At 41.1% G+C, this 13,179-nt stretch overlaps 1 protein-coding gene across 3 annotated transcripts in view; it reads left to right on the top strand.

The window, feature by feature from the left end:
- Window positions 1–11,021, top strand: part of GPSM1 (G protein signaling modulator 1) — a 125,489-nt gene extending 114,468 nt beyond the window's left edge. For all 3 annotated transcript variants that reach the window (XM_031954948.1, XM_023494355.2, XM_031954949.1), the window contains exons 13-14: window positions 25–233; window positions 7,760–11,021. In XM_031954948.1, the coding sequence (XP_031810808.1) occupies window positions 25–233; window positions 7,760–7,969 (419 nt within the window). In that variant the 3' untranslated portion in view covers window positions 7,970–11,021. The remainder of the gene's footprint in view (window positions 1–24; window positions 234–7,759) is intronic.
- Window positions 11,022–13,179: the final 2,158 nt, after the last annotated feature.

The raw sequence follows: 13,179 nt of genomic DNA, 5'->3' as shown, positions 1-13,179 counted from the left end.
ACTTGTTGTATCTCTTTCCACCAGCTCACTCATCTCTGATGGCCTCCCCTCAGACCGAGGAGTTCTTTGACCTAATTGCCAGCTCCCAGAGTCGCCGGCTGGATGACCAGCGTGCCAGTGTGGGCAGCCTGCCGGGTCTTCGGATCACCCATAACAATTTGGGCCACCTTCGTGGGGAGGGGGATGCTCAGGAGCCCGGAGATGAATTCTTCAACATGCTTATCAAGTGCCAGGTAAGATCATAATATAACAAATAGATTTAGAACCAAAAAGGATTTTAGGGATCACATAGACCAAGGACTCTTAAATTTTTCTGTTAATAGATCCCTTTGGCTATTCAATAAAACATACTTGTCCCTTCTGGAAATAATGTTTGTATTTAATTAGTTTTTTAATTAAGTTTTTTTTCAACTACATGTAAAAAAATATTTTTAACATTAAGGTTTTTTCATTTTTTAGTTAGAAATTCTCTCTCTTCCTCTCTTCTCCGCTCCTTTCCTTGAGAAGACAAATAATTTTATATTGTTTATACATATGTAGTTATGTAAAACACTTCCATATTAGCTTAAAAAAAACCCAGGAAAAATAAAGGTTTTTTAAAAGTAAGCTTCAAGGTACATACACTCAGGCCTTTCTTTAGAGGTGGATAATGTTTTTCATCATAAGTCCTTCAGCATTGTCTTGGATTATTTTATTGCTGAGAATAGTTAAGGCATCCATAGTTGGTTATCATACAATATTGGTGTTATGTATACAATGTTCTCTTGGTGTTCTGCTCATTTCACTTTGCATCAGTTCCCATAAGTTTTCCCAGGTTTTTCTAAAGGCAACCTGCATTCCATTTTTTTTATGCACAATAATATGCCATCACAGTTCTATACCACAACTCCAGTCAAAAGACACTATTTGCATTTTTCTAATCAGTTGGTGATTTAGAACATTTTTTCATTTAACTATAGGTAGCTTTGATTACTTCATCTGAAAACTTCCTGTACCATTTATCAATTAAAGAATGACTTGTATTTGTATAAATTTGATTCAGTTATCTATATATTTGAGAAATGATTTATCAGAGAAACTTGCTGTAAAAATTTATTCACAATTATTATTGCTGTATATTTCCTTCCATCTTATCTCCCACTCCATTATTCCTATTTACTCACTCTCTCCCTTTTCCCCCCGTCCCTCCTCAAAAGTATTTTGCTTCTGACCACCCCCCTTATGTCTTCCCTTCTATCATCCTTCCTCCTTTTCTTATCTCTTTTCCAAAACAGATTTCTATGCCCACATGAATGTGTATGTTATTCCCTTGTTGAGCCAATTCTGATGAGAGAATAAGATTCAAAAGGTGCCCCTCCTCCCCCTACTTCCTCCATCTTTTCTTCCATTCTAGAAGCTCTTTCTTGCCTCTTTTATGTGAAATAATTCACTCCATTCTACCTCTCCCGTCCCTCTTCTCTCACTGGATTTCCTCTTTCTTACCCCTTAATTTTATTATCTATACTCCTTTTAATTGCTCTAATAATAAAAAAGTTCTTAGGAGTTATAAGTATTATCTTCTAGTGTATGAATGTAACAGTTTAGCCTTATTGTATCTCTTGTGGTTTCTCTTTCCTGTTTACTTTTTTTATAATTCTTTTGGGTCTTAGTCAAATTTTTCTATTCATCTTTGATTTTTTCATAGTCCTCTAGTTTATTGAATGCCCATGTTTTCTCTAGGAGATTTTTTCCATTTTACTGGATCAGTGATTCTTCAGTGTAATTCTAACTTCTTTGCCCCTTGGGATGTCATATTCTAAGCTCTCTTGTGTTTTCATGTAAAAGCTGCTAAATCTTGTGTTGACCAACTTTGGCTTTGCAGTATTTTCTCCTTGATCTGGGAGCTTTGAAGTTTAGCTATAATATTCCTGGGAGTTTTCATTTTGGGATGTCTTTCAGGAAAAAAATCAGTGAATTCTTTCCATTTCTCCTTTACTCTTTGGTTCTAGAATATCTGGGCAATTTTCCTTGATAATTTCTCGAAAGACAAATGGCTAGTCTCTTTCTTTGATTATGGCTTTCTATTATCTCTCCTTGATCTATTTTGCAAGTCAGTTATTCTTCTATTTTTTTTTTCATTCTTGTGATTTTGTTTTATTGTTCCATGATGTCTCATGTCATAAACTTCCACTTGTCCAATTCTGATTTTTAAGAAATTATTTTCTTCAGTGAGATTTTTGTACCTCCTTTTTCACTTGACTTTTCTTGTATATTTTTTCCCATGTGGTCTGTTTTACTTTTTAAGGAGTTCTCTTCCTTGGATTTTTTGTGCCTCTTACCATTTGCTCTGTTCTATTTTTTTTAATGTTATTTTCTTCGTATTTCTTGTATTTCCTTTACTAAGTTTTTTGACTTTTTTCATTATCATTTATTATTCATTTTCATGTATCACTCTTATTTCTTTTCCCAATTTTTCCTTATCTCTCTGAGTTTTACAATCTTTTTTAAGCTCTTCAAGGAATTTTTTTTGGACCTGAGACCAATTCACATATTTCTTTGAGGCTTTTAATATAGCAGTTTTGCTTTATTGTCTTCTTCTGAATTTGTTTCACTCTTCCCTTGTCACTATAACTTTCTTTTTTTTTTTTTTTTTTTTTTTTTTTGCTCATTTTTCTATTAAAATTGGGCTTTTCCCTTGGAGTGGAAGGAGTACTGTCTTAGGTTTGGGGAGGTTTTTTGTAACTGTTTTCAGAACTAGTTCTGGGTATAAATGTGCAGTTTTTCCATGATGGTATGATTTAAGGACAGATGTGTTTACTGGCCTGTGCTCTGCTCTATAAGAGACACATGCACTCTTTTCCCCTGGAACTGTGAGTAGGGTCACTGCTTCCTTATGACCAAAAACTCTAGTGTACTAGTGCTCCTTCTCACCCTGAGACTATGACCCATTTAAGGGCAATGCAATAAAGTTCTGCAGTCTGTGCCAGCAAAAGAATCCCCATAATCTTCTTCTAACCAGTCATCTAATCCCCTTACTATCTGTGGTCTGAGAGCTTTGGAAGTCACTGATTCTGATTCAGTTATCTTCAACTGTTGGCTGTTCCTGGCTTGTCAGAGCATTGCCTGCCAAGGACTCTACTCTCCTCTTCTCCCCACCCTCATACAACAGACCTTTCCCACCAACCTTCTAGGTTGTCTTGGACTGGAAAATCATTTTGCCCCATTTTTTTGTGGGTTCTGCCACTCTGGAATTAATTTTTGAGGAATTATTTTAAAGTAATTTGGAAGGAAATTTGGGATCACTTAGGCACGTCCCTATGTTTTCTCTGACATCCTGGCTCTGCCCTCCAGAATAATATTTTTAAATGCATAGAACTACAAAGGACACCAATTATACTGAAATGCAGTTTTAAAACCAGTTAAAAAATAAGTTCATGGACCCCAGCTTATGAACCCCTTCCTCTATTCCAATCCTTACTCATCTGAAAGATAAGGAAACTGAGACCTAGACAGGTTAAAGTGTCTTTGTCAAAACTGAAAGCATGTGAAAGCAAAAAAGTTAGGACAGGAATAAGCATTTAGAAAGGGCCTCTGTGTGCCAAGCACTGTGCTAATTACTTTATCTCATTTGAGCCTCACCATAATCCTGAGAGTTAGGTGCCCATTAGTATCCCCTTTTATAGCTGAGGAAACTCAGGCAGAGAACAGTTAAATAGTTAAACAACTAGTAAGTTTCTGAAGCTAGATTTGAACTCAGGTTGTCCTGACTTCAGTCCTAATACTCAAACCATTACACCATCAGCTTCATGGGATTTGGGTCCCCCTAACTTCAGTTCTGACCATCTTTTCCCTGTGCCATGCATGCAGTAATATAAAGAAGACCTGAAGGCTAGCTGAAAGAACCTTGTGGCCCACTTCTCCCTCCTCTCTCTCATACCATAGGTCTTGGATAAAGAGATCCATTCTTACCTGACAGAGAACATTGGAGAGAGGATCCTGAAGAAGCAGAGAACAAGACAGGCAGGATAAAATTATAGGTGGCAAATCAATCAATAAGCATTTAGGCAGCATCTGTGCTACTAGTTATATGACTTTAAATCTTTGCACTTCTCTTAGCATCAGTTCTACCATATTTAAAATGAGAAAGTGGAACTGGAGGAGCTTTAAATCCCTTTCTATCCTGATGGTTCTAAGGACCATCTCCTGTTATGATGTTACATGCTAAAGATGGAAACAGCTTTGTTATGGGTAGTGTGGCTTGCCATTCTATAGATCATCAAGGCAGAAAATGATTTTATAGAGGTCATTCAATCCCACTTTCTTACTTTAAATATGGTACAACCATGGGATGTGTTATGGGAGCAATAGGTAAACACTTTTACCTTCCCAGGATTGTTCTTTTCCCAAAAAAGATAGTATACTTTTATGAGGCTTTGAGAAAGGAATATTCTTATCTTAACAGTGTGTTTGGGGAATGGGGGGGAGTCATTCATAGTCCTTGTGGATTAATCCATTTTGGGTCACAGGAAAATAAAAACTTAGAATTGCAAAGGACCTTAGAAACTATCTAGTTCAAGGATTCTCAGCCCTTTTTTTGTACATGGATCCCTTTGGCAGTCCAGTGAAGTCTATGAACCCTTTCTCAGAATGGTTTTAAATGCATAAAATAAAATAGATAGTATTGCAAAGGAAACCAATTATACCGAAATATGGTTATCAAAATATATTTTTAAAATAATTTCAAACTTATTTTAACCCCAGGTTAAAATCCTGATGCTAGTCCAGCCATATCATTTTAAAAAGAAGGAAACTGAGATCCAGAGAAAGCAAGGGACTTGACTAATTACCCATTCAATAAGCATTTACTAGAACCTATTGTGTTCTTGATTCCACAAAAAAATTATATTTTGGGGAAAAGAAAGAAAGGGGATTCACAGTTCTTCCCCCGGTCTCATTGGGGAAATAAGACACACACAAGGAAGATTAGAAAGATGGATCAAGAAGAAAGGAGAGTCTGTAAGGCAGCAAGTCCATAGATAAACATCCTTGTCCTACTCTGTTCTTTGAAAAGCCCACAGTGCAAAATAGTCCATTAGGATAAATAGAAGCAATAAATGCTTTAGAAACTCGGGGAGCAAATGGTTCCAGGTATATTAAAATTCCTGCCCCTCATGAAATTTACAGTCTCCCTAGGAAAGATAAAGTTAACCTACTTAGAACAATTGGTGAGCAATAAAGATAGTCCATATATCATTTGCCAAAGCTCCCCAGGGACTCCAGGGACAGGATCATTGGGAGCTAGAACAGCAAGGCAGACTTCATAGGGCCAGAAGCAAATTTTTCCTGAGTGTCTTCTAGATGCAGAGGTGAGTAAGCTACAGTGTTTGCCTTCACATTTTATTTAGGGTTTAGATAATCGGAGAGGAAGAAGAAGGATGTCCCAGGCAAGGAGAACAACAGAAACCAGAAAAGAGCAGCTAAAAGGATAGGAATTGTAGACCTAGATGGAAGAGAAAGGGGAGAAAAGAAAGGGAAAGTTCTGCTGCATTTGGATTTCTGGAAAAAAATATGACATTCTGCTGGCTGTGGTGAAAATGGGACTATGGCTCACCAAGAATAGAATTTGTTCATTTCGACAGAAAATAAACAACAAAATACCAGTTTCAGCAAGCCAACAGAGGAACCCCTGTGTCCCGAACTCATTTCAGGAAAAAATGGCAAAAAAGTAAAAATTCTAGAAACAAACAAACCCCATCTCATATGCACTGAACCATGAAATCTACATGTGTAAACACTGCCTATTTAAATTTTCCTTATCACACCAAGTCAAGATGTGACCCAAGATCGGTGTATAAGGTTTAGGGGCCTTCATTTCTATTTGAATTTGACCCCACTCCACCCACAATGCCTCATTTTCATTAAAATAGTGGCAAAAATTAATCTAGTCAGGACTAGAATCCTGGCCCTCTAAATGTGCAATGCAACTTTGGGGTGATCCCCCTCATACTTGACTGTCTCACTGTCGTTTGTACATCAGCGAAGTGGGTAAACACTGCCCTTTTCCATCATGGATAATTTACACTGAGCCAGCTCCAGAAGGCCCCAGGGCAGGAGCTGTCTATAAATTATGCTTAGGGAGAGCCAGGCTAAGCCCAGGAGCCGTGCAAAGCCCTTCTTCTGCAACTGCCAGGTCTGGGCTCTGAGAGGAAACACCATCAATCCCGCCCCTGATGCAGCTCTATCAAACCGGATAAATGGGGTTAGATAAATGAGGAGTTCTCTTCCTGAAACCCTGGCTCCATTCTTCTCTGGATGTTTATTTCTCTCACTGTCTAGCGGCTCTCCAGTTATGACATTATATGCTCAAGATGGAAACAGCCCTATTATGGGTAGTGTGTCTTGCAGGAAATTTTGGCTCTGGTGATATAGTTTATATTGACTGGACCCCAGTGATGTCTGTAAGGGGAATATTTTTGAGAATAACCAGGTACGGAAGGGTATCAGACTATCATTGAAAGGAATTCCTAATTGTATAAAATGACTCATCCATTTAGAATAATAACAAACCTCACTGGCACCTGTGATTTAAAGCAGGGCTTCTAAAACTTTTTCCACTCGCAACCCCTTTTACCTGAGAAATTTTTATGTGACTGGATATATAGATATGTAAAGTAAATATACACTCAAGCATTTACTAATAGTAAATCATAATTATATGATCCCCCACATTTAGTTGCAAGACCCCCACATGGGGTCATGACCCACAATTTAAGAAGCTGGAATTTAAAGGAAACCCGAAGACACAGGGCAAGACTCACCCACTCACCTCTGAGTTCCTAAAATCCTAAAGTTCCACCATTCGTGATTCTTTTTGTGAAATCTTTGATTTAGTCACACCTGGTAAATTCCCCAGGGAGTAATAATACCTTCAAATGTTATGAGCCATTAATAACCTAAGGAGAAATTGTGAAGGGGATGGGAGAATAGAATCTGGCAAAAAGAGGTATAGGCAGGTAGGTGCTGTGGAGGGGTGGGGGAGAGCAAGAGTATCAGTATGGGCCAAGATCCAAAACAAGAGGTGGAAGGTACCAAAGATGAACTTGGTCTCCTTCACAATCTTGCTCAGGCTTAGCCCTTATGTCTTTTAGAATCTAAAAACAGTTTCTATGTTTTCCATCTACAATGGTCCATGAATTTACCACCCTTCTCATCCTGAGCTACAGTAAAATATGGAATTTTGCAATTATGTCACAAGAAGATATGGGACAGAGAACAGATTACAGTAATTAGAATTCCTCACAATTATGAAGAAAGCTTTGTAAATCTTCATACGCCATACAGATGCTAGTAGTTGTTATTCTTTTCAGATTGGTTGACAGGCGCCTCGCAGAGAGCACAGTTCCTAAGGGGAATGGGAAATGGGAAGGGTGAATTTTGATAGGGAGAGGGGGGCTCAACAAAGACGAACCTGAAACTGGGCAGCAGGTTCCTGTTTTGGTTTGTTTGTTTGTTTGTTTAATGACAATAGCCAAAAAGAGAAATAGAATGCGTTAAGCACAGAAGCCCAGGACTATGATTCAGGACTGATTTCTAATGGTCATTCTCAGGAAATTCTGTTAGGGAAGGTAATAACTGAGTATAAGTCATCTGCGCGGCACTCAGGGGAGACGAGCCCAAGATACCAGAAATAAATACAAAAAGCCTGAGTTTCGCCAGTGTAAAGTCTGGTGCCCTGGTGAGGAAGCCTTTAACCTGCCTCTGTTTTCTTGCCTTGGTGCAGTCCTCCAGAATAGATGACCAGCGCTGCGCCCCGCCCGAGACAGTGCCCCGGGGCCCGACCATGCCCGATGAGGATTTCTTCAGCCTCATACAGAGGGTCCAGGCCAAGCGCATGGATGAGCAGCGAGTGGATCTTGCCTCTGGCCAGGAGGAGGAGGCAGCCAGCATGCGGTCCGACACCGCGCAGCAGTGCCGGCCCAGTGCCAGCTAAGGGCCCTCCGCTGGACACCCCCGGGACAGGTGCAGCCCTGAGCCTCCCCTGGGATCTGGGGGAAAAGGGAACTTGTCTTCCTCCTCCTGTGTCCAGGCTCTAGGGGAAACCCCCAACCATGTGCAGATCCTCAGGTTCCGGGGCGGGGCCGAGAAACCCCAGCGGACGTATGGCTGAGCTTGACAAGGTCATGACTAGGCACTGGAAGCCCAAATGGATGTGAACAGCCAGCCCTTCTCCCTACAGCCTCAGCAGGCATTTCCTGCAGTCGGGGGGAGATGTCTAGGGGGCTAGAATCTTACACAGGATGGTTGGTCCTCTTCATCACCCTGTCAAGCCTAGAGATCCCAGATGCAGTCTGGTGGAAAACTGGGTCCCTCTTGTGCCGACGGCCCCGTCCCTGCTGCTTTCCCTGACCTGGTGCATGAGCAGTTAAGAGGCAGGCAGAAGCTGCCCTGACAAAGCAGCCACAACTGGCCCTGACTCTGTGCCCAGCTAATCCCCTTGTACCACTCTTTCCCCTCGGCCCAACCTCCAGTCTTCCCACTGAGACCAAACAAAGTGCAATAGGATCAGTCTCCTCTGAGCCATCTGCGTCCCCTCAGATCGTGGGCCCCTCTCTGTCCCCCCCAAGTGTGGCCCCTGGCATGCCAGCAGCGGAGCTTCCCCAGGGATTCCTTGACAAAGACCTTCTCCCGGGGAGCTGCAGAACTAGGGTGTGGCAGATGGCACTTGTGCTGGGTGTGTGCCCACTGGGGGTTACTGGCTAAGCCACAGGGCAACCTTCAGGCACCCGTGCCAGCTCTGAACCAACAGCCAAAGGACCAGCCAGCCCAAATCCAGACTCCTTCCCCCTCCCCGCCTCCGGTTGTCCGTTTCCCCAGCAACTATTTGAAGTCCCCAGGAGCCAAAAGCAGCAAAAAGAGGGTCCCCTACAACAGGGTGGCACAAGGTGGTGGGCAGGAGCAGTGGGACAGAGGAGAGATGTTCTTGGGAGGCCCTGAGCCTAGCAGTCCTGCCAGCTCGGAGTGAGGGACAGGCTATGGACTGATAGACCCTGACTAGGCCCTGGGTGACAGTCCCGAGGGCAGGAAGAAAAGACCAGTGCACCATGTCTGTAGGGTCCTTAGAACACCTTCAGAAGTCTCCTTCCCTGGAGACTCCGGTTGGTTAGGACTGCTTCCTCCCCCACTGCTCTGAGCCTTCCTCCCCCAGGAGTGTGGAGCGCAGGGGTCCAGGCAGCCTGCACCCAAAGGGCTGCTTAGCTCCTCAGTCCTGAGGCAAGAGCGGAACACAAAGGCATTACAGGAGGAAGGGCTGCTTCTGACTTCAGTGACTTTTTAAGTTTGGGTACATCACCATCCACCCCATTTAAACGTGGACCGGGTTAAATGCAAGCACTGTTTTCGAAGTGTAGAAATGCTAACGCAGCCGGGGCTTTGTTTGCTCATTATTCTGGTGTCCCTGGGCTTCTCTGACTTTCAAGGATATTTGCCTGTTGCCCAAACATTTGGAAGGTCTAGGCTAACCATGAACTTGGGCATAAAAGGCTGAAAACCGATTGAATCTTTACCCCCTCTGTCCTGAGTTCCCAGATCCTTTGGAAAAGTGAATTCAGGCTGGGCTGTCTTAGTTCTCCCACAGTAACCCTGGCACTCCCCTCTTTCCAAATCAGCAAGGTCAAGGAAGGAGAAAGGGTAGGGATCCAGGAAATGAACCAAAATGTGCTTGTCCTCTCTGTCTCCATGCATAATTTTTAAAGGGCATTCTAACTTTCACCCTGAGTCAACATTTGACCCTGAACCAACTTCCCACATGCTCTCCAATTGGATAGTTTGGGATTTTGACGGCAGCTTAGCACCCACCCCTCAAAGATAAGGACAGCTGTAATTGGTTATTGGCCAAGGTCTTTATGCTCCAAAACTTTTTTTTTTTTTTTTATACAAACAGTGCCAACCATTGTTTGACTCCCAGTAGAAGTATTTACCTTGGGCCACTGACACCCAGATTCTATAAGAATTCACCCAGGATTTTTACAAAAGCAGCTGACTGGCTCTAGCTGCCCTGGACTAGTTAGGAAAGGCTGGAATGACCTTTTCTCAGCTGACTTGCAAAGACCTTCCCAGTGACTGACACGATGGAATGATGGTTCCTGGAGCTATTCTTTCCCTTGGGCCAAGGTTTCCCTTGCTGTTTCTCTTCTCTACACCCCATTCCCACTCTTACCCCCACTCCCCAGGTTTCAACCTCATAGGCTATGTCCTATTAATTGAAACTCGGGTAGATAAGAGAAAAGGAGACAGCAGAAGAGCCACATTTCTTTCCCTCAAAGCCAACAGTCCAATTCCTGTCTTGGCTTTTCTGGCTTCCTCTCAAGGTCCTAGATGAACAGTCTTATCCACTAAAGGGATATAGTCATTATAAAGACAGTAAACCATTTCACAACCATTGTGTTATTGTATTCTCACAAAAGCCCTGGAAAGTTGGTAGGAGAGGCACCAAAATAGCAGAATTAAAAGAAAATGTCTCAAGGTCATACAGCAAATTTGTAACAAATTTGAACTCATATCCGCTGATTGACAATCCATTCCTCTCTCTATTATCCCAAGAGAGCAGGCTTAGGTAATACCTAAGAATGGGCCTGACTTATTGGCAATCAAACCGTGAATGAAAAGGACACTTTGAGGGACCAAGAGCAAAAAGTAAGATTCCAGGCCAAAGTAGGATGTAGATCTACTTAAGCAGAAAAAAAAAAACTGAAACCAGAGAGGCTGGCTTTCAAAAAAGGGGGGGAGGGTGAATAATAATAATAATAATAAACCAAGTAAAACATTAGTAATTACCACATACTTGAATGTTCAAGCTTATTTATTTTTTACATCTGCGTTGGTTGTGTTGTAAGTGGGCCATTCCCAATCCTGGAGGTACATTTTGTTTTGTTTTCTCTAAAAATAAATATTAAGATCTGCCAAATGAATTAATATATGTGTAAGTATGTAATTAAAGCCTTGGGGATTTTGTGCATAATAAAAGATTTTTGTGGTTTAACCTGCATCTGACAAGACTCAGTTCCCTTCTGAACCAATATAACTGTTCCTATCCATCAGGCACCTGGCTTGAGAGGACCTCAGAATTCATGGAGTACAACCAGTTCTAGAATGTGCTTGATCTCCATCACATGGGCCTGGTCCAATCTCTCTCACTAGAACCCCCTCTATGTCAAGGGGCAAGATCAATTTGGATTGGTCTGAATTGTGGGATTTTTTTTTTTTTCAATTTTACACAAATGAAGTTTATTCCTTTTCAAAGAAAGCAGAGTATCTTAGTAGAGCTTCTTAAGGATCTGTTTTAGTGAATAGATGTGATATATTTGTGTATTAATTGTATAAGATAGCTGCTTGAAACATTCAAATGGATTCAATAGTTCTTCTGTAATTTTGTTTAATATGTTAATTTACTTAGTAAATCATTTATTTGTTGAAGCAACACAAAAGAAATTTTAGTTTTACCCTTGCCCATAAAAAATGATAAACTGAGAACCAGAACTTAGAAAAAGAAAGAAGTTATTTTGCAAGGTTCTGATAGCTTCTAGGAAAAACAATAAATGTGATAATTTGATTTTGAAATTGCAGGAAGAATCATATCCATTGTTTCCTACCAATATTCAAGATAGTATGAATTTATAGCACCTCCCTAATAATTGCCATTAAAACACAACCAATTTATGAAACAATCTTACTCTGGACTCTTTTTATCCAACCCTTTACTAGCCAAGAGTCTGCCTTAACTTTTATCAATTCATCCTGTAGGTATATTAACAGGTAAGAAAAGCATATTGGAAATCAGGAGATATGTGACTTAGGGATCTGACTCCACAGTTGACTTTACTATATTGGGAAAATCACTTCAATTCTCAATTTCCTTATCTGTAAAATGAGGGTGATACTAATTTCCAAAAGATTCCTTGAGAAATAAGCCCCCCAAAATTGAGGAATAGATGCAAAAAATAAAAACTCTGAATGGTAAAGAAAACTATACCAATGTATTCTTTTTTTTTTTAGCTGCATTATTAATGAAATTTATTATAATCATGTGTCTCTCTTGGAGAGACAGTCTTTACCTTATTTCATTAATAGTACATCTGCAATACCAAGCTACAAGACATCTTTTTCCCCCAGTTAATATTTTATTTTTTCCAATTACATGTAAAGATAAGTTTTTGATTTCCTTTTTTTTTCTCCCTACCTTCTCCTGTCCCCAAGACAGCAAGCAGTCTGATAAAGGTTATACATGTGCAATCATATTAAACATATTTCCACATTAGTCATGTCTATAAGACAAATCTTAATGATAGTTGTACTCTGGAGAGGGTAGGGATAAGGAATCCATCAGCTCCCCTTAACAGGATCTGCTGGGAAGGGGGAAAGATGCTTTTCTAAAAGGACTTCTGGGAAGAACAACATGCAGTTCTAGGGAAGGACTGGGACATTGTGTTAAAAGGCTGAAAAATCCAATGCACCTTGCAGTTCAGTTTTCTCTTTTGGGGAAATTTAGCTCTGAAGGAAGCAGGGACTTAACTCTACTGCTTCACTTATACCAGGTCACCCTGGCCTGGTTGTGTGTTTTAAAGTGATGGGTGAGCTACATTTGTCAGAATTAGCCATTAAGAATATGTCATACCCTGAATGAGATGGATTCTATCTTGTCCCACAGCACAGGAAATGAAGCTGTGTAAATCCTAGTAATTAGGGCCAAATGAAGAGCTAGAGCTGGTTTGGTGGAAGTCCCAAATCGAGCTTGGATCTAAAGCTGCTATTTAGGCACAAAGGTCCCTTGGACCATGCTCACAGTGCCGACAAATACAGAGCTCTGGTGTCAGCCATTGGTCAGAACCGTAATGAGCTGGGACAGCACAGGCAGAGTGAAGGAGATCTCTGAATTGGATGGGAAAGGACCACAGGACTACTTTGAGGGATGAGAGGCAGTGATTGAAACATGACTGGGCCCTCTTTGCAGACAGATTATAAATCTGGGGAGGCTGTCAGGGACAAGGTTTTGGAACTCTCTTAATTATCTATTTGCAATATATTCAAACCAAGCTGATCTCATCCTCCAAAGAACATTCTTGTTACAGAGGGGGAGGGGAGAGAGAAGTGGTGATTTGGGATGGAGGGCTGCACCACCTTAGGTTTTCAGGAGGGCATGGCATA

This window comes from Sarcophilus harrisii, chromosome 2 (assembly GCF_902635505.1).
Source record: "Sarcophilus harrisii chromosome 2, mSarHar1.11, whole genome shotgun sequence".
Classification (NCBI taxonomy): Eukaryota; Metazoa; Chordata; class Mammalia; order Dasyuromorphia; family Dasyuridae; genus Sarcophilus; species Sarcophilus harrisii.
The sequence above is the reverse complement of the archived record's forward strand: the minus strand, read 5'-3'. Positions and strand labels throughout refer to the sequence as shown.